Below are 22,217 nucleotides of genomic sequence, written 5' to 3' on the forward strand. Positions count from 1 at the left end.
AAGATCAGTAATACAATGCATTTTCCAAAGTTTCTCAACACCAGTTTATCAAAGGGAACACATTTTAAGGGGTTCTTCAGAGAACAAAAAAAACACTCAGGGCCATATAGCAACTGATTTTTTTTTTAACAATAGTAATGTACCAATCTGTATAACTTTCTGGAACTTAGGGTACGTTCACACGCGTGGATTTTACGCTGGTGAAGGCCTGCTCTATGCTGGCTTTACATGTGATTGTTGGTAGCGGCAATACGCCGCTACCAGCAGACACACTGCGATGTGCGAGTCGCAGTATACTCGCACATCGCGGGAGCTCTCTGCCTAGCTCAGAGCAGGGAGAGCGGCCGCGATGTGCAAGTACGCCGCGCACATCTCTGCACTGTGTCTGCTGGTAGCGGCGTATTGCCGCTACCATCAGGCATATGTAAAGACAGCATAGAGCGGGGCCTTCACCAGCGGATCCGCAGCTAAATACGCTGCGAAAATCCGCACGTGTGAACGTACCCTTATATTTGAAAATATTTTTTTCTCTTGAGTATTCCTTTAAGAATCTCAGTGTATATGGATGTGTAGGATACTAAAAGGTAACCAAGCTTTAGGCAGCATGAAATATCTGTTTCACTGTGTCTATAGCATTAGCCAAATTGGATTCAGAATTATTACTCTTATGAGTTTATCTGAAGCTAACAAAGAACCACAGCTATCTGGTGCACCTGCCTCAATAGAGATACACTATATAAACATAACTGCATGATCTAAGAGTGCCAATCTGTTATGATGCCATCATAAAAATCGTTAGAAATGTAGAAGAAATGGGAGATAGTAATAAGAGTTTCTCGATTCTATATATTACCCTGTGTTTGTAACATCATTTACAAAAATCTGCCATGTGCTCACTAAGCTACAATCTCCAGGTATCAATAGCTTTATGTTTACCACTGCCATGCCCTTTATGTAAGAGAGCTGTATCTGAAGGTGGTGGAATGGTATTAGCTTTCAATTTTTGGTATTTTATTCTGCTCTTCAGTATTCCAAAACATGACTTGCACAAAAATATATTTCAGAAGTAATTGCGGCTCTGTGACAGTCTGAGACATGTCTGTGTATTAAACTACAAATACCCTTTGTCCAGTAAAATGAATGTGGATCGTAAAATAGAAGAATTCTGCAACAACGACTGACTGTGATCCTACATTTACATTAGATTTGTGCTTGACTGCAGATGTCTCAAGAAGCCTTATGCTGGGGTCGGGATGTGGGAATGGAAGCAGATGAGCATAGAGAGAAAAAACAAAGTCTACAACAATGCCTTCTGAAGTACTAGGCTGGTGGGAGCCTACCTTTCACCTCCGGACGGTACTGTAAGCCATCATCTTTCTTTCCAACTGGGCTGGTGTCATCTGTGACTGGATATATATAAGATATAGAAATAAAATGTTAGGCTGATTCTACTTGCCATACTCAAGTGCCAAGAGAAACAGAAATGTCTCTACACTTATATGGTATTCAGCTATATTTTGTTTAGTGTTCATTTATCTAATTGTAATATACACCAAATAGCTCATCAATGAAATGTACAAGACTTAATATTAAACACTCCACTGAATATATACATCAGCGGTCAGGAAGGGGTGTACGAAACAGGCTCAACTGCTAAGCCACTCCTTACAAAACGGGTGCCCGCTGCTATCTAAAGCTTATACTTGACGCTAAACACTGACATCAGCAATCACACATCATCCTGAATGCTGCAATCGGATCATGACACATAGAGGGCTGTCTGACATTTGCCTCCATGCCTGCAATGTTAACTTTACTAATACAGTTTGCCCCAGGCAGCCTGTACTAGTAGAATGCTGATTTTACCTGGGTTTTTCCAACCAAACACATCTATGGCATATCGATCATATATGCCATAAACAAACTGATTCCTTCTGGAATGCATATTGGATCTCTATAGTATATATTATTTTACCTGTACAACTTCCCAGATGTTTCACGTCAATCTGCTCCTGCTTGATGCATGAGGCCTCTCTCACCATACATGGATTAGAATAGGAATTTCCATCAGAGGCACAGACTGGATTAAAGTTATGACCGCTGCAGTCTATGTTACACACACACCTGTTGAGGGAAATAAGAAAATGAATGAAAGATTATGTAACAAAGGAGCGGCAATGTCACTCTAACATTTTATTAAAGGGTACCTTTCATCAAAAAAACTTTTTATATATTATAGATTAATGTATGCAGAATAACTTTCCAATTGCATGTTATTAAAAAATATGCTTCTTTCTATTTAATTTTTCACTTTGAAAAATGACCTCTAGGGGTCTCCCTACCGGTCCTTTTTTTTTTTTTATAGATTTCAGACTCATGCAGGAGTCCTAAATCTCAAACTGCAGCCGGAACACAGGGAGCAGTGCTGTGCTTGTCTGTGTCCCGGCTGCAGTCTGAGATTTAGGACTCAAGTCTGAAATTTATAAAAAAGGACTGGTAGGGAGAATTAAATACAAAGAAGCATATTTTTTAAATAACATGCTATTGGAAAGTTATTCTGCATACATTAATCTATAATAGCAGAAGAAAGAGAAGTCCAGCGTCCAGAAACTCGGAGGATAATATTTATTCACCAGATGGTCATAACAGGAACACAGGGTACAGTGACGCGTTTCGGCTTTACAACAAAGCCTTAGTCATACACAACTTGTAGTACAAAAAGACCGGGTTTTATACATGTGGGTGGGCGGACATGACGCAACGGCACACCTGCACTGACAGGTGGACGTGACGTCAAAGGCCACACCTACACGAGATGGTATAACCACCCACATGTAGAAACCAATGGCAACCGCCACTGCAAGACATGCAAAACATAAATTAGAAATCCATAAAATTGTATAAAATTTATCAAATATGGACGCTTTTACATGAAAACAGTATTAAAATATATTAACATACATAGATATAACAGTTTCTTTATTACAAAAATATATTAAATATAAAAGAGGAGAAAGATATCAACATCATTTGTAAATTACAGAAATCTATCTCTCATAGTAATAAAAGAAAAGAAAACCGCATATCTTAGAAGCATTCACACTCATGGTTTATATATATGAGTGTATCGCGGAATTATGCTATCGCACTACAAATGTAACAGCTAGAACCATAATAATCATTGAAAAATGAACAGATAAGAAAGGGGGGAAGGGGGTGGGAAAAAGGGGGGGGGGGGAAAGGGAAAGAGAGAGGGGGGGGGGAAGGGGAAAGGAAAAAGGGGGGGGGAGGGGGGAGGGAAAAGAAGGGGGAGGTTTTTGTGGGAAGGGGCAGTGACCCAGAGAAGAGGAAAAAAGAAGAAAGAAGAGGAGGGAAGAAGAAAAAAACTCAAAAAATAAACTAAAAAAATACAAAAAATTATATCAGTAATGTAGGATCGTATCCATTCTTTTGTTCAAACCTTGAGGATATCTAGTCCCCAGCTTCAGGATCCAAAAGATCTCACGGTCTAGAATCTTATGTCTAAGATTACCTCCTCTAGTTGGAACCGTGACCCTTTCAATCCCCTGAAGCCGGAGGCCAGAGGTATCCCCAGCATGTGCCTCTGCGCAGTGCTTGGATACCATTGAGACGTTCCTAGATAGGAAATGTGGTACATCGGAAATATGCTTCCGAATCCTCATTTTCAGAGAACTTGTGGTGCAGCCCACGTATTGTACCTGACAGCTAATGCATGTAAACAGGTATACGACACCAGTGGTGTTACAGTTTACATACTGTTTAATTGGAAAACTAGTATGGTTAACTGTAGACACAAATGTAGTAGAATTAGAAATATAGCTGCAACAAATGCACCTTTTAGCCCCACACTTGAATGATCCAATATATGTCAGCCAAGTGGGTTTAGTAGAGGCCTTATCCTGGAACAGGCTAGGAGAGAGACTTTGGCCAATAGTGGGTGCTTTCTTAGACACACATCTATGGCCCCCTATCAAAGCCTGTTTAAAATCTGGATCACTACTTAAGATCGGCATATACTTATTGATGACCTTCTTAATTTTATGAAACTCTATGCTATACTGGGTAGAAAACACTCAGGAAACACTTGATCTTAATATCGCACTCCGAGAATTGGAGGAAGCTATGCTGTCTGAAACCAAAATTTGGTGGGATATGACCACGTTAAAAAATTATGTGGATCAAACAATGATTTCCAGGGGACTAAGAATTAAAAAGTTCCCCACTACCGTCTTTTGCCAGCAGTTTAAGCAAGAGTGGGAACTTCTGCTAGCTGATTCGTCTTTGAAGTTTATTAAACTGATAATACAGTACGAAGAAAAAGCACTTGCAGAGGTGAATGATAAAATCTCCACCATTAAATCCTCCTTGGAACAGCATGAACAGAACCCTATTTATGTGGAATACAATACTAAAATTACGGAACAGATAAAGAAAGTGGAATCCTCAATTGCAGATGTAAAACAAAGAAAATTCCTGCGAGATTTGGAGGACTATAAAACCAACTCTGTTTTCATCTGGCCCAACACTGGGAATAACACCACTCCCAGGTCCATCCTGAAGAAACAAGGGAAGAAAAATATATATAAGAAACAAAATAAATCACAAAATAAAAAGGACTTGAGAGTTAGCTTTTCCTCTGTTGAATCAAGTGGAATGGATGACACCAGTGATCTGGGATCCCAAACTGGGACTGTGACCCCAAATGCTTCTTCTTCGCCTCTGCCGACACCGCATAGGATGAAGATCCAGAATAAGGCGTCAAAAAACGCCGTGCCGGCAGAAAACATCGTTCAAACCAGGCTAATGAAGCACAATCAGAAGAGGTAAAAACTTCTATTCCCATATTTAATTTATCTGCCACCATTCTTTCTTATACACAACTGGAAGTTTTGTCCCGTGGACTTTCTTTTGCCCCCACATGTAGATTTGATTTATTCCGGACTTTGCTTGACTTAAACCGTTTTGTTCGTAACATCACTTTACGTAAACATTTTGTCAATATTGAGAAGAATACCATATCTGATGTTACCAATACTTATTCAAGTGATGCTGTTGTATCGGATGTGTCCAACATAAACATCTCTTTGCATTCATCTCATGTCTCTGGGTTCTCACATACATCCCCATTGAGCTCCACGGCCAGCTTTAGCTTTTCCGAACTTGCCCTGGCGTCCAATTTACAGGATCAGTGTGATACCAGTTTTTCAACTGATATCCCTGACTTTGTCACTTCCAATAGGGACTTTTACCCCATCATGTCCCGTACCCCAGCACTAGATAATTTTCAAGATGCTGTGGAGTCAGACTTGACTATGCTGTCCATGCAAAACCATTCTGTTAAATATAATTTATCATTCAAACAAAGGAATGCTCTCAAAGAATTGGAAAACATGGACAGCATAGTCATAAGACAAGCAGACAAAGGAGGAGCGGTGGTCATATTGGATAGGGGACTCTATAGCAAGTTAAATATGGAGATGTTAAATGATCTAGACACATACAGACCCCTTCCAAGTGACCCGACTCCGAAATTTAAAATTTAAGAAGATCCTAGAGTCCCTTGTGCATCTTGGTGCAGTGAATGGACATATCACAGAAAGTATTGCAAAATATTTAATTATTGATAGCCCTGTTATACCTATATTCCATTCACTGCCCAAGGTGCACAAGGGGGTATTTCCCCCTCCGCTTAGGCCTATCGTGGCGGGGATATCTTCTCTCAATGAACGGTTGTGTGAGTGGATTGACTCACTTTTACAGCCACTCATTCCTACTATCCCAGGTTACATAAGAGACACAAAACATGTGTTAGAAATGTTGGACTTGATACAATGGCATGAAGGGTATCAGTGGGTGACAGCTGATGTCACCTCACTGTACTCTGTCATACCACATCATCTTGCCTTATTAGCCTTATCCTGGTTTCTGGAAACCTATTCTCGATACCCCGTGGTCTCCGGGAATACATGCTATTGGTAGTAGATTATTTGTTAAAGCATAACTTTTTTATGTTCAATGGCGTGTTTTTCCTGCAGACCACCGGTGCTTCGATGGGGGCGAAGTTCTCCCCCTCTCTCGCCAACATCTATATGTGTTGGTGGGAGAGGGGGATTCTCTTCGCCCCCAATAATCCCCACAGTCACGCTTTGGGGATCTCCTCTTTATTTGGAGGTCTGACGTAGCGGCCATACAGGAATTTTCGGAATACCTCAATCAGAATGAGTTGAATTTAAAATTCACTGTAACTGTGGAGAAAGAGGTGATCAATTTTTTGGATTTGCGTCTGTGGGGTGACAGAGAAGTCGGCCAGGTTATAACATCTACCTATAGGAAACATACTGCAGTGAATTCCATCCTGCATGCCGATTCCTGTCACCCCAGACACGTTATAGAGAACCTCCCAACTGGTGAGCTCATTAGAGCTCGACGTAATTGTACCCGAGAGGTGGATTTTAGTGGGGAGGCAGTTTCCATAGGCAATCGCCTTAGAGCAAGGAATTATCCACAGTGGACCATTGATAAAGCCCTTGCGGTTGCCAATGGTAAAGATCGCAAGTCTTTGATGGGCATTACTTCTGACATGCACGGTGAAACACATAATGGTGATGGTAGAAATGTTATTCATAGCTATAGTCATAACAGAAACATTAAGTTTGATAACAGAAATAATTCACCAGTAGTGTTTTCTACCCAGTATAGCATAGAGTTTCATAAAATTAAGAAGGCCATCAATAAGTATATGCCGATCTTAAGTAGTGATCCAGATTTTAAACAGGCTTTGATAGGGGGCCATAGATGTGTGTCTAAGAAAGCACCCACTATTGGCCAACGTCTCTCTCCTAGCCTGTTCCAGGATAAGGCCTCTACTAAACCCACTTGGCTGACATATATTGGATCATTCAAGTGTGGGGCTAAAAGGTGCATTTGTTGCAGCTATATTTCTAATTCTACTACATTTGTGTCTACAGTTAACCATACTAGTTTTCCAATTAAACAGTATGTAAACTGTAACACCACTGGTGTCGTATACCTGTTTACATGCATTAGCTGTCAGGTACAATACGTGGGCTGCACCACAAGTTCTCTGAAAATGAGGATTCGGAAGCATATTTCCGATGTACCACATTTCCTATCTAGGAACGTCTCAATGGTATCCAAGCACTGCGCGGAGGCACATGCTTGGGATACCTCTGGCCTCCGGCTTCAGGGGATTGAAAGGGTCACGGTTCCAACTAGAGGAGGTAATCTTAGACATAAGATTCTAGACCGTGAGATCTTTTGGATCCTGAAGCTGGGGACTAGATATCCTCAAGGTTTGAACAAAAGAATGGATACGATCCTACATTACTGATATAATTTTTTGTATTTTTTGAGTTTATTTTTTGTGTTTTTTTCTTCTTCCCTCCTCTTCTTTCTTCTTTTTTTCCTCTTCTCTGGGTCACTGCCCCTTCCCACAAAAACCTCCCCCTTCTTTTCCCTCCCCCCTCCCCCCCCCCTTTTTCCTTTCCCCTTCCCCCCCCCCCCCTCTCTCTTTCCCTTTCCCCCCCCCTTTTTCCCACCCCCTTCCCCCCTTTCTTATCTGTTCATTTTTCAATGATTATTATGGTTCTAGCTGTTACATTTGTAGTGCGATAGCATAATTCCGCGATACACTCATATATATATAAACCATGAGTGTGAATGCTTCTAAGATATGCGGTTTTCTTTTCTTTTATTACTATGAGAGATAGATTTCTGTAATTTACAAATGATGTTGATATCTTTCTCCTCTTTTATATTTAATATATTTTTGTAATAAAGAAACTGTTATATCTATGTATGTTAATATATTTTAATACTGTTTTCATGTAAAAGCGTCCATATTTGATAAATTTTATACAATTTTATGGATTTCTAATTTAAGTTTTGCATGTCTTGCAGTGGCGGTTGCCATTGGTTTCTACATGTGGGTGGTTATACCATCTCGTGTAGGTGTGGCCTTTGACGTCATGTCCACCTGTCAGTGCAGGTGTGCCGTTGCGTCATGTCCGCCCACCCACATGTATAAAACCCGGTCTTTTTTTACTACAAGTTGTGTATGACTAAGGCTTTGTTGTAAAGCCGAAACACGTCACTGTACCCTGTGTTCCTGTTATGACCATCTGGTGAATAAATATTATCCTCCGAGTTTCTGGACGCTGGACTTCTCTTTCTTCTGCTGTTCAATTGGGCGAGGTCCGCGCTCTGTCCGTGCGCACCTGGGGTGAGCTGAAGCATTGCTGTTTCTCTATTAATCTATAATATATAAAAAGTTTTATTGATGAAAGATACCCTTTAACATATTTATTAAGTAATAAGCTTTGTATTGAAAGATAGCAATTGCTGACTTGATTGAGATGTATTGTTCTAGCTCAAAACCAATATAAATCAGTGGCGTAAAATCAATCATCTCTATGGGAACCAGTGATGAGGCAGCCATAGAATTTTGATAGGTTAGGCAATTAAAATAAAGATGAAGATCAGCGCTGCTCCAAACTTTCTAAACTCAAGATATACAAGGTGCTTCTTAATACTATGTGTTTCAAACTTTTCTTTAGGTAGTTGAACAACATGTTCACATATTATAAAAACAAGAGCACTCAGATTATACTGCTAGGTGTTGATAAAAAAAAAAAAAAAAAAAAGTCTGGACATCTGGGAAAAAAGGGTCAGGTCAGCAGCTTCCCCAGATTTGAACCAGACTTTGCATCCTGGAGTTGTACACTTTCACTAGGCAACTGGATGACCATCCTCCCTACACTGTACAGTGTTGTCCTATGAAAGTGCTTTCTTTTATCTTTTCTGAGTTGCAAAATCTTACCGTGGGAACAATACTTCTAAAGAGAATTAGGCTAGGGAGACACTTAAACCTAATCCTGATTCTAACACTGTCTATGAATTTGCAGCTCTGAAGGTCTATGAAGGTCTTTTTGGCTAAGTTTCCACTTGGTTTTTTTTCTGGCAGTTTTTGAGCCAAAGTCTGAAGTGGATCCATAAGGGAGGAGAAGCATAAGTTCTTCCTATATATGTCCTATTCCTTTTAAATACACTTCTGGCTTTGGCTCAAAAACTGCAGTGGCAGATATCCAAAAACTGCCAGGGAAAAAAACAAGTGGAAACCTAGCCTTAGGAGGAAAAAAAATACCACTAATACGTAGACCCAATGTCAATTCATCTGTGGGATTTCACTCATCTATGTACAACATGTACAGTACAACTGGCCAAACTGTAAAATACATAGAACTATTTGAAGCAACTCTTGAGATCACACATGAAGATAAAATACGATGTCAAACCATGTACAAGGGCCAATCTCAGACAAAACTATCACCTAATAATATAATAGCTATAGAAATAAAGATTCATACAACACTGACCTCAATCAATCCATTAGATAGAAACCTATATTGCAATCCAACAGACCAGAATAAATGCAGCCTTAGCATTCAATGAACCATAAAACAGATCCAGTGACCAACATACAGCACATAAAGTTGCCCAATCAATAAAAATTCAACTCCAGTGATCATAGAAACATAGAAGACTGTCGGCAGAAAAAGTCAACCTGACTCATTCAGTCTGCCCTAATATTATTTCCTATTTTATTTTTACCTTAGGATAGAGCGGTGTTTATCATAGGAATGTTTCAATTCACTCATGTACTGTAGATTTACCAACCACATTCTTCTGGAAGTTTGTTCCAAACTACTCTTACAGAAAAATATATAATTCTTATATTTTCCCCCAATTAACCTCAGATTGTGCCCCTTCTTCTTGTGTCATGTTTCTTAATAAAAATTAAGAATTAAACTCCCCCCCCCCCATCCTGGAACTTATTTAACCATTTTCCACATTTAAAGATTTTAAAATAAAAAGAACATAAAATCTGTGTTGTTTCCTCTGTCTGCACTTTCCTACCCTTAAAGGGGTACTCCGGTGGAATATTTTTTTTTTTTAAATGAACTGGTGCCAGAAAGTTAAACAGATTTGCAAATTACTTCTATTTAAAAAATCTTAATCCTTTCAGTATTTATTAGTAGCTGTATGCTACAGTTCTCGACAGTGCTCTCTGCTGACACCTCTGTCCGTGTCAGGAACTGTCCAGAGCAGCATAGGTTTGCTATGGGGATTTGCTCCTGCTCTGGACAGTTCCTGATACAGGCATCAGGTGTCAGCAGAGAGCACTGTGGACAAGAAAAAAAAAGAAATTCAAAAAGAAAAGCATACAGCTTCTAATAAGTACTGGAAGGGTAAAGATTTTTTAATAGAAGTAATTTACAAATCTGTTTAATTTTCTAGCACCAGTTGATAAAAAAATAAAAAATGTTTTCCACCAGAGTACCCCTTTAACACTGTCAACAATATAAACTACAGTTAAAGAAACAATTAGAAAAATAGTTGTTGCTGTAATTTTGAATACAGGGATGACATTCCCAGGAAGGATAATATGAAGATACATCATTTAGTTCAAAAAGTGCAGAAAAGTGGCCCTTGGATGGCATTACAACTTTCATTTACGCTACTAAACACACTTTTAGGCCCCAAAGGAAAGAATATTATACAAAGATAGGAAAACATTAAAGGGGTAGTCCAGTGGTGAAAAACTTATCCCCTATCCTAAGGATAGGGTATAAGTTTGAGATCGCAGGGGGTCCGACCGCTGGGGCCCCCTGCGATCTCTCTGTACGGGGGCCAGGCTCTCCGGCCAGATAGCGGGTGTTGACCCCCGCACGAAGCGGCAGCTGACACGCCCCCTCAATACATCGCTATGGCAGAGCCGGAGATTGCCGAAGGCAGCACTCCGGCTCTGCCATAGAGTTGTATTGAGGGGGCGTGTGTCGGCTGCCGCTTCGTGCGGGGGTCGACACGCCCCCTTCGCGCGGGCTGTTGGGGCCCCGTACAGGAGATTGCGGTGCCAACTTCAATTATCAAAAATGTTCAAACATGGTCATTGTGGTATGGTAGATATTGAATTGAATGTGGTTTCCTGTGACTACAAATACAATACAAAGATCAAAAGACGAGTCTGTGTTGCATAACCAGAAGTTATGTTGGGAAGAGAAGACAAAAGACAAGAGGGCAGGGCATGGAGTAGTACAATGTGTTCTGTAAAACCCAAACAGGTAGGAACTCACCTGGGGTATGAAAGAAAGGTGCCACACCCACACATTGGGGTATTGCAAGTAGAGGTGGCTGCTTGGCTAGAATCTAGCTGACTGGATGTAGCCTGGATGGTCTGCCACATAGATCTTCAGCAAGGGTTGTATAGTAAAGACATATTTATCTAAATAAAAGCAAATAAAATAAATAAAAATGGTCCAATCTGAGGTAGGGGACAAGCAACTAAAATGTTTCATTGGACCATTTGTATGTATTTTATTTGCTTTTATTTAAATACATGAGTTTTTAATAAACAACCTTTACTGTGGAGATTTCAGTGGTAGCGTCAAACATATAGGCATTCTTCTGCCTATTGATATCCAAAAGACAAGTTAGAAGAGACACAACCACTTGGAACCATAGTTACAGTCATGACCGTAAATTTGCCCCCCCCCCCCCTAAAATTTTTCTAGAAAATGAAGTATTTCTCATAGAAAAGGATTGCAGTAACACGTTTTGCTATTCACATGTTTATTCCCTTTGTGTGTATTGGAACTAAACCAAAAAAGGGAGGGGAAAAAAAGCTAATTGGACAAAATGCTATTTTGGTTTAGTTCCAATACACACAAAGGGAATAAACATGTGAATAGCAAAACGTGTTACCGCAATCCTTTTCTGTTAGAAATACTTCATTTTCTAGAAAAATGTCAGGGGTGCCAACATTTACGGCCATGGCTGTATTTCCTTACAGTCAATACAGTCAATCAGAATAAGCATATCAGTGAACAAGTTGGAGAAGATGCCCGACCTCCAGTGAACATCTGGTTAGAAAGACCCCACCTATGCAGGGCTAGTATAACTTCAATGTAGACATTTTGACTGTAAATGCTGATGAGACTCTAACCCCCTTGTACTGACCTTTGCTGAGATCTGTGAAGTATAGATGCCATTATGTTCCTAAGCCTTTAGATGCATTAACAAAGCAATTCTAAGATTGAGTGCCCTTAAGTTGGATACTACAATGTAGAGGACTAGCTTGTTAGCTGCAGGGATTCAAACTGTCCATAACAAGTACGCCCCGGTTTAAAGCATCAGAAGAACCCTATTGTAAGTATCTAAAATTGAGTGCACAGTGCATTGAATGAACAAAAGTTTAAGGCTGTATATCAGTTATTTGACACCCACTTTGCCCCCAAAACACTACAATACTTCCTATAAAAGTAGTTAATGATAAGGTTATCATTTACAGGGGACTGCAGTGGGTGAGAGTAAAAATAGTATGTAAAGGAGTTATGTACATCTGCACAAGGTTGTCAAGCATTCACAAATATATACAATTTGTAAAAATAGGGACATTTTGGTCAGTAGCTTAAAAAGAAGTAAATTAAAAATTATTTTTTAGCTATTTTTTTAGCTGTGGTGTTTATACAGTTTATTATGAGAGTAATTCTCATCATTTTACAGTACACACTGCTAATGTATTCATATTAGTATTATCAGCTGTAGAGATAAAATCAGCTTTATTATTTAGTTATCTCTTCAAATCAGTCCATTATAATTCTGACTTTTTGTGATGTTTGATTATATTAGGTCCTATTAATGGTAATAAACAGTCAATTTTTCATGTAATTTACAATGTAGGAAAACTATTAAAACAATGGTAAAACTGGTAAAAAAACAAAAAAACACAAACTCTCGATTACCCTGGGAGCTTGTCTGTTTTACATATTATTATGTCTACTTTAGTAGCGAATAGATATGTTCTTCTGTTTTAAATGATGTTATTGATCTTTCTGAGGTGCCCATCTTGGGACCTTGTGGTTGTCTCTGGCTGTTCCTACGCTGAACTTTGAAACAAAAAAACAAAAAAACACAAAAAAACAAAACAAAACAAAAACAAGCGACATCACAAGAAAAAGTACCAGCTCTCAAAATGTGGTGAAGCTTTAACAATAGATTGTTATTAATTATTATTTTACATGAAGATTGATACATGTATTTCTTTTAAATAAACAAATAAATTGGTTGTCCCATGACTTCAGTTATAAGCAAGCATGTACGCTCTACTATATAGCTAGACCAAATACAGTCTGGTTTCTCAGCATTTCAAGCCACTAAATAAGTCATTTGCTGACGGTCATGTCTCTCTGCTCATTGAGAAAATTTCTGAGCAGAACACTGACATCAGACTAACGTCCTTCAAGGTCTTAGGACTCCGAGCAAACAAATCACTGAAAAAACCATCACTGTAGGGAAAACATTAAACTAACACATAATTCTATTAGAGGAGCTGGCAGTAGTCACAGGCACTCTCAAAATCCATCTGGCTAAAAATAAATGGGTGGGGGCACATAAGGCACTTGTTTACTGACATCTTCATTTTACAAAATCGAAGAAGAAATCCTAAAACTCACACTGGTCCACTAATTAACATAAAAGCAGACTACTTGGATTGACAGGAGGCTGACTAATCATACATGGTGTCAGTACTTATTAGAACCGATAGCTGTCTCAACAACTCGGGCGCCCCTGCTCAGAAACCTAAGCTGTTCAATTGCTGGTTGTGTGTTATAACAAGTACATGCATACAAAGCATATAACTTGGCTGTGCCCTAATAAATTTGATAAATAAACTCTTTTATGGCTTGGTGGCGAATGCATAACATAATAAAAACATGTGGGGAACAGCACGACATCAAGGTCGGAAAGAACCTACATACGAACAATGAGATCTTCTTTCCTATTAAGCAATCAATCATTAGAAATCCTGCAAGTTATGTCATGTGGACTCATTGTATATACACTCTGGTGATTAGAAAAATCATTGGGGGGCCGAGAAGCACTTAGGAATTTATGATAACGCTACGTAGTTGTTACGTGTGAGCCCATGCGGAGAAACCAGGTCCTTATGTAATGGCCATAAAGAGGTCATGTTCATAAATGTGTCACTATAACTAGGGAATTATATTTAACATTTAACAAATAAGTTAAGCCCAAACTGTAGTTATAGCGCTGGTTGATGGAATATTATGGATAAAGCTAAAAAAGAAAATGTTGCACTAAAATCATATACAGTGGGTTCAGTACTTTTTGAAAATACTAAGAAATCTTATTAATTGTTAGCCCTTACATAAATTAAAGGGGTACAAAATGTTCTGAACGCTTGAGCGGGAGGCAGGAGTTGTGAGGTCACGCCATGCCCCTGAGATGTCACACCACGCCCCCCCAATATGCAAGTCTATGGGGGGGGGCCCATGCCCGCTCCTATAGACTTGCATTGAGGGGGTGTGGCTGTGATGTCAGGGGGGGGGGGGGTCTCAGCTGCAGGACCCCAGCGATCAGATATCTTAGCCCCTATCCTTTGGATAGGGGATATGATGTCTAGGGGGGAAAAACCCCTTGTAGGACCTGTTACATTTCTATGTGGATTTAACATACACCATATATCCATAGCAAGTCTGTGACATAATATGTCCAAAATATACCCATAGAAAGATGTGAAAAGTTTGAATCCTGTATACGTGAAGACCAATTCTGTGCACACTAACTAGCTGTAAGAGCTGTGCAATACTTTATTTCACTTACAATGGTGCTGCTGGGGAATTGAACATTTGCAGCAAGTTTACAACTGATCATTGGGATATCACAACAGGACACACAGATATTACTCTATTGTTGGGTACCCTTCTTACAACTTTTTCTGACACAAAGAAAAATTGTAGTACAAAAAATAGTGAGGGTGCTTGGTTTTCTGGATATTGTATTTGTGTCAAACATCTTATTATGGTAAATGCTGAAGATTTCTATGTGAATTTAAAGGGGTACTCAAGGAAAAAAACTTTTTTTTATATCAACTGGCTCCAGAAAGTTAAGATTTGTAAATTACTTCTATTAAAAAATCTTAATCCTTCCAATAATTATCAGCTGCTGAAGTTGAGTTGTTGTTTTCTGTCTGAAAACAGTGCTCTCTGCTGACATCTCTGCTTGTCTCAGGAACTGTCCAAAGTAGGCGCAAATCCCCATAGCAAACCTCTAATGCTTCGGACAGTTCCTGAGACAAGCAGTGGTGTCAGCAGAGATCACTGTTGTCAGAAAAAAAACAACAACTAAACTTCAGCAGCTGATAACTACTGGAAGGATTAAGATTTTTTTTAATAGAAGTCATTTACAAATCTGTTTAACTTTCTGGAGCCAGTTGATATATGTATATATAAAATAAAGGTTTTTCCTGGAATACCCCTTTAACATACACAGTGGAAATAGAAATATGTGAAAAGTTAAAATCCTGTATAAGTGAAGACCAATTCTGTGCACACTAACTAGCTGTAGGAGCTGTGCAATGCTTCATTTCACTTACAATGGTGCTGCTGGGGAATTGAACATTTGCAGCAAGTTTGCAACTGATCATTGGGATTTCAAGCAGAAGGACACACAGATATTACTCTATTGTTGGGTACCCTTTGTACAATTTTTTCTGACAGAAAGAAAAATTGTGTTACACAAAATAGTGAGGGTGCTTGGTATTCTGGTTATTGTTTTTGTGTCAAACATCTTATTACAATAAATCTTAGTATATATTACTATCTAGCATGCCCTTTAATTATCCAGTTATGTACTGGGCTAATAATAATAATAATATGTAAGATCTAGCTCGTGGTTCTTAACCCCAGGGGTTCGGTGAGTCAGTCCCAGGGGTTCGGAGGGGGAGGTCGCAACAGGACAGGCAAACCAAGCAATTGCTTGGGGCCCCGAGCAGAGCCGGTGTTTGCCCATCACTATTAACTCCCTGTTGTCCCGCGCGCTGGCAAGCTTGGTCAGTGACCAGCGGCACATCATCTTCGGTGCTCTGACCACCGGTCCCGGGACCTACTACTATAGCCAGAGCACTGAAGTGGGCAGTATACAGGCATACAACATCCAGCCATACACTGTATATGGCTGGAGGCTGTATGTCTGTGGGGGAACACTGCCTACATCAGTGGTCTTCAACCTGTGGACCTCCAGATGGTGCAAAACTACAACTCCCAGCATGCCCAGACACTGGCCTACATAATGTGGGGGAACACTGCCTGCCTAATGTGGGGGAACACTGTCTGCCTACTGTGGGGGAACACTGCTATTGTTGCAAAAATGACATGAGAGTGGCACTTGCCAAGGTAAAGCCGCACATTTCTGAACTGGTCTCTGAAAGACAACAGCAGAAGTCACTGATTTGCAGTAAATATTAATTATGTTTTTGTGTGAAAATCATGTTTTTATGGTTTTGCTCTTTGTTCTTAATGGTTTTGTTCATTTTGTGCACCTATGTATAAATATATACTTAAATATATACCTCCTATGTTTTGAATTTGAAAAAATCATATTTTATTTTTCCAATTAAGAGGGTTTGGTGAATGCGCATATGAAACTAGTGGGGTTCAGTACCTCCAACAAGGTTAAGAACCACTGATCTAGCTCTTCTCTTTAATGGCTCGCATTTCTTTATCACATTTCTAAGACAAATAGATGAATTGGTTAAATGATGTGGCTGGGAGTGCAGGGATGGATTTGTTTGATTTTTTTACTAAAAATCCGAGAAAACAGAGCGAGCCTTGGATGGAAGTTGTCAATAGCAATGTTTACATAATGTGCTGACTGCCGCAGCCGGCTCGGCTCAAGCAGTGAAGATTAATAAGGCTGGCGGATATGAACAAAGCTGAAGGTTGAGTGCCTGCCCATAGTCTCCCGATAACTTCCCTCTAAAAAAGCTGACAGCTTGAATTATATATAACAATGAGAAGGCTAACAGGGTCACTTAGAAAAATTGAGGAAAGAGTAATCTAACAGAAAAGCCAAATGTCTGGCCAATTGAGGCAAGTTTGTTTGGATTTTACAGGAAACCTCTCACAAGGGAGATAAATGGATGTGAATGTAATGAATGTATCAATCTGTGCAACCACGCTTAGGAATATTAACTAGGATGACCCAAAATACACAGCCAGTGGTGACAAGAAAATTAAACAGTTTGTCATAGCCCTACTTTTGCTTTGATTTTGTTTAATAGCCAAATGCTGTAAATTTGTGCATACCCCCCCCCCCCCTCGCCCTCCAGAGGGGTACGTCCAGAGTTTCAGGCCCACATGAACTTTACCTCCAGCATGGGAAGACACAGGTCACACTTGGCAGTTGAAACTATGAATGTCTGCTTCAATGTTTATCTCGACTTTTTAAGAAAGTAAGGCACCAAGCGAAATGAGACTTCCCTACCCTCTGGAGCTAGGGGTCTAGGGGTATTCCATGAAAAAACTTTTTTTTGCATATCAACTGGCTCCAGAAAGTTAAACAGATTTGTAAATTACTTCTATTAAAAAAATATTAATCCTTCCAGTACTTACTGAATAACACCAATAGAGTGGGGGATAACTAATTAAAATTGTGGAGTGTAGGTGTTGTGTTTTTTGCTGTTCCAACCTTTTTTTCCATGGTATTTACTAATTTACTCTGCTTTCGGAAACTGTATACATGCTGTTTTCAGAAAAGACAAGTGATTTTGCATGAAATGTAGGGAACACGCCTCTTTTCCTGAAAACCACGCCCATTTTGTGGGTTTTTTTTTCTCACTCTGAGTGTTTCTGATTCTGTCGGGTTCTATCTGTCGCACATTCAGAATTTACACAGAATTTAGGTGCATAACCTGAAAGAGTCGGAATGCTGTTAGTAAATGAGGGTCATTATCTTTGTAGCAGGTTATTTTTGTTTTCCTTCCAGTACTTATCAGCTGCTGAAGTTGAGTTGTTCTTTTCTGACAACAGTGCTCTGTGCTGACACCTCTGTCTGTCTCATAAACTGTCCAGAGTAGCAGAAAATCCCCATAGCAAACCTCTCCTGCTCTGGACAGTTCCTGAGACATTCAGAGGTGTCAGCAGAAAGCACTGTTGTCAGACAGAAATGAACAACTCAACTTCAGCAGCTGATAAGTACTGAAAGGATTAAGATGTTTTAATAGAATAAATTTACAAATCTGTTCAACTTTCTGGAGCCAGTTGATATGAAAATTTTTTTTTTTCATGGAATACCCCTTGCACAACAATATATATATATATATATATATATATATATATATATATATATATATATATATATATATATATATATATATTCCAGCACGTCCTACCCTCCATTTGGGTTTTGACTCATACTACATAGAAATATACAGAACTCCTCTCTCTGTGTCCTAGGAGATGAGCCGATGACCATCCTCTTCCCTATCTATTCTGTATGTGGTGGATACAAGATCTTCGCCTATCTCTCCCGTTTGCAGTAGGGCACTAAGATTGTTAAAACCCACACTATGACTAAGCCTCGATCCTCAGATGCCTCCTAGACTTGAAAGGAACATATTTGCAGTATATTCAAGTGGACCTTTCATTGTCCGAGAGATAAAAGCAATTTTTTGTTAAATGGGCATTGTCATTACAACTGATTTTTGCTATTACACTCTTTTTAATGTACTTTGTTTAAAAAATAAAAAAAGTTTTCTATGTTTTATTTGTATTAAAAAAAAAGCTGCCACTAGGTGTCGCCCTACTTGCAGCGAACACATTTCCCCCCATCTCTTGCACAAACTTTGGACTCCTGCCGGCCTGACAGAAGTCCAAAATCAGGAAATGCTGTCTGGAGTACTGAGGGGTGTGGGTGTAGCCTTGGCCAATCATAGCTCATCTCACACACTGAACTGCACCGGACTGTGTGTAGCAAAGTGAGGGAGGAAGTTCTCCCCTGTATGTCTTCACATGATGTCTCGCCTGCTGGGTAACGTGCCTTCCCAGTCTGTGAATCTGACTGAGACTGAGCAGAAATTTACATAGCAACATCAAGGCAGAAAACTAAAAAATAATAAAAATAAAGGCAGGGGGTGGTTTATCATGATGAGGGCAGTGAACTGGGAGGATTAAAAAATGTAACAAGATCATGATAGGTACTCTTTAATATGCAAATAAGGCTCAAGTGTCAAGAGGGCCCTTCCCTAGCTAAGCGAGAGCCCAGATACGATAGTCCTCTCAGTCAGCAAGATATTAGGTTTATGTTGATATGCAAATTAGGTGCAAGTTTCAAGGGGGCATTCCCCAGCACCACAAGAGCCCAGCAAAGTGCAGCCCGTGTCTCTTTATTTAGTAGCTGTCAAGGTAGGCTGATGCAAGCAGTCCAAGGGGCAGTGATAAAGAGGCCATGGACTGGACTGCTTGCATCAGCCTACCTTGACAGCTACTAAATAAAGAGACACGGGCGGCACTTTGCTGGGCTCTTGTGGTGCTGGGGAATGCTCCCTTGAAACTTGCACCTAATTTGCATATCAACATAAACCTAATATCTTGCTGACTGAGAGGACTATCGTAATTAAAAGGTATGCTGTTTTCCTTCTGACAGGTCCACTGTAAAGCCATGCATACACTTAGATTGGCAGTTAAATACTTGTTCAGCCAACAGCAGTTCCCTCTGACTCTCCTCCCATATAAAAGCACGTTCAGCTAAGCATGCACACATTCTCAATAGGAAGCGAATGAGACCTCTGGCACTTGGCAATCTCCCTTTAGGATAAAGGACTGTGTATGATGAAATGCAAAATCCCTAATCTTTTTTCCCCCCTGATATTTGCCATTGCGAAAGAAATGGGACTCTACCCCAATAATACACATTAGACAGTCACAGGTCCCACTGGAATCGTCAGGTTGAGCCTACATTTGTGAGAAGTGTATGGCTCCTTATCAGAAGGTGTAAAATGGTGTTGGGCCATGATGACCAAAGGGGTTTCCATTAAGAACTTGTATGTTCACCAGGTCACGTTTTTGTAATGGCAATCATTTTGAAATTATTATTTTATTGCATCCTTTGTGTGTTTATTTACTTTAGTTGTTAAATTAAATACTCACATATTGGTACAGACATATTTTCAAGGTTAATTAATTTTTCCATTGTCATTTAGCAATTTTAGCAATATGACACTGCTTATTTTATTATTCTAGTATTGTGCAGTTTAGGCTGGGGGATGCTTTTCTATACAGTGAATTGACATTTTCATTGCATAGAGTTTTACCCAATTTATAGTTTAGGTTAGTTTTTTCTCCACACACCTTTTCTCTCCTTTGTTTTCCGGAGCAGAGTCTTACCTCCTGGCTTCTGTATGTTATAGCTGCATGGTTCAATAGACAATGGCTGCGCTGTGCTCTGCTTTTATCTGACAACTGCCTGAGGGAAGAAAGATGCCATTTTCCATTATGGCAGCGGGTCCTTGATCAGGTCCCTTGTCCTCCATTATAAGAAAAAGTTGCAAGTCATGAGTTTGTGCTGCTACGGCAACTGTGTGGGTATGCAGTGACCAGTGCAATAGTTTGTATGTGACTTCTTAAAGGCAATCTCATTTTAGAGACACAAAATAAATAAATACCAATATATAAACTGAATTAAATAGGCACTGTCACTTTAACAAATTCGGCAAATCAATAAAAGCAAATATAAGAAACTCTGTAATGGTGTGATTGGGATCAGGTTACATGCTGCCCATACAGGTTTACAGAGATTGAAGGGAGAGAATGGGGTAGTAGCTAGAGAGAGGCATAAGCAAACAGAATGATGGCAGAAACAACAAAGAAGCTTACAGTGAGTATTAGATTTCTTCTCAGGACTTGTTTCACAGCTAAGACTGCACACACAGTACTACTCTATAAGGCCCTTCATGCTGCTTCTACTTCTGAGGGATTGCTAAAGAGATGTGATGGCACAGACTCCCCTCATCTGTTTGTATGTGCCATTTATGGGAGACATCATAGAGGCTAGACTTTACTCACTAGCTCAGAGATATATTATGAAAAAAGCCTGCAAAACAGACATTTTGTGAAATATACCATATAGCAGTTATACAGTGACAATGACTAGTGCTATTCTTCATGTACATACCCCACAGGTTATCCTGAAAATCTACCTAAAACCATGGTACGATTTAGATACAAAACATATTACAGATGTTACTAAAGAGCAGATATTATGGAACTGCTCTTTTTGAAACATACAATGCAGGAATAATTTATACAATAGGACAGGTCTGCTGTTACCAAGGAAATACATTAGCAGATTACTGACTACAAAGTAGGCTGTAGTCTAAAGACTGAACGGTCCAGAGGATTTCAGACTAACATGATTAATTTTATTAAATAGGTTGTCCTACCATTTATATGCCCACGGTAGGGAATATGTATAAGATCATGGGGTGACCAACTGCTGAGATCCCTAGAACAGGGGTCCTGGGTCTCCTATTGGAATAGAGTCAAGGGTGTGCACTGCAACTCCATTCACTATTTATGGAAAGGACAAAGATGTCCCCTTAAGTAAGTCCTCAAGCAAGTTCCTCTATAAAGTTCCTTCCTTTTCTTGAGTCTTTTATCCCCCTTTGTTGGTTACAGCTGTTTCGCCCTAATGATAAGGGAACATTTTGATACACAAATTGGACCAGTTCTAAAATGATTGAATGTTTATTTGCACATTGCAACTATGGGGACATACTGCTCACGCACCTATTTAGCACCAAGAAGAGATACCTGACACTGTGACTGATTTTCAGCCCTGGCATTTGAGATCACTCAGGCCCACTTGCCGTGTAGTGCAGGTGGAAACGTCTGCGTGCTTGTAGTTAATGAGAAAGTGTGGGAGAAGCAGCATGCCTATTTTTTAAATACCATAGTCACAGCTGAGCCACTCTGAGATGTAATGGTAATGGTTTATTACACTGAATATACATTGTCTGAATATACCCTTAAAGGGGTACTCCGCTGCTAGACATCTTATCCCCTTTCCTTTGGATAAGATCGTGGGGGTCCCGCTGCTGGGGTCCCCAGCGATCTCTCGCAACACCTGATGTTCTAAACAAATGCCGGGTTCCTGCGGTAGTGGTCGTGATGTCAAGGCCATGCTCCTTGTGATGTCATGCCACGCCCCCTCTGTTCATGTCCTGTACAGAATAGTGAGTACAGCTCTGGAGTATAATACAGGATAGGTAATGTAATGTATGTACACAGTGACCCCACCAGCAGAATAGTGAGTAAAGC

At 39.8% G+C, this 22,217-nt stretch overlaps 1 protein-coding gene across 1 annotated transcript in view; it reads right to left on the reverse strand.

Annotated features, from left to right (window-relative positions):
• Positions 1-22,217, reverse strand: part of TMEFF1 (transmembrane protein with EGF like and two follistatin like domains 1) — a 230,362-nt gene that overhangs the window by 19,887 nt on the left and 188,258 nt on the right. Inside the window, exons 6-7 of the mRNA XM_056520902.1 lie at positions 1,976-2,124; positions 1,341-1,406 (exon numbers count right to left, since the gene is read on the reverse strand). Coding sequence (XP_056376877.1) covers positions 1,341-1,406; positions 1,976-2,124 — 215 coding nt within the window. The remainder of the gene's footprint in view (positions 1-1,340; positions 1,407-1,975; positions 2,125-22,217) is intronic.

The sequence above is a fragment of the Hyla sarda genome, chromosome 5 (genome assembly GCF_029499605.1).
Source record: "Hyla sarda isolate aHylSar1 chromosome 5, aHylSar1.hap1, whole genome shotgun sequence".
NCBI classification, from domain to species: domain Eukaryota; kingdom Metazoa; phylum Chordata; class Amphibia; order Anura; family Hylidae; genus Hyla; species Hyla sarda.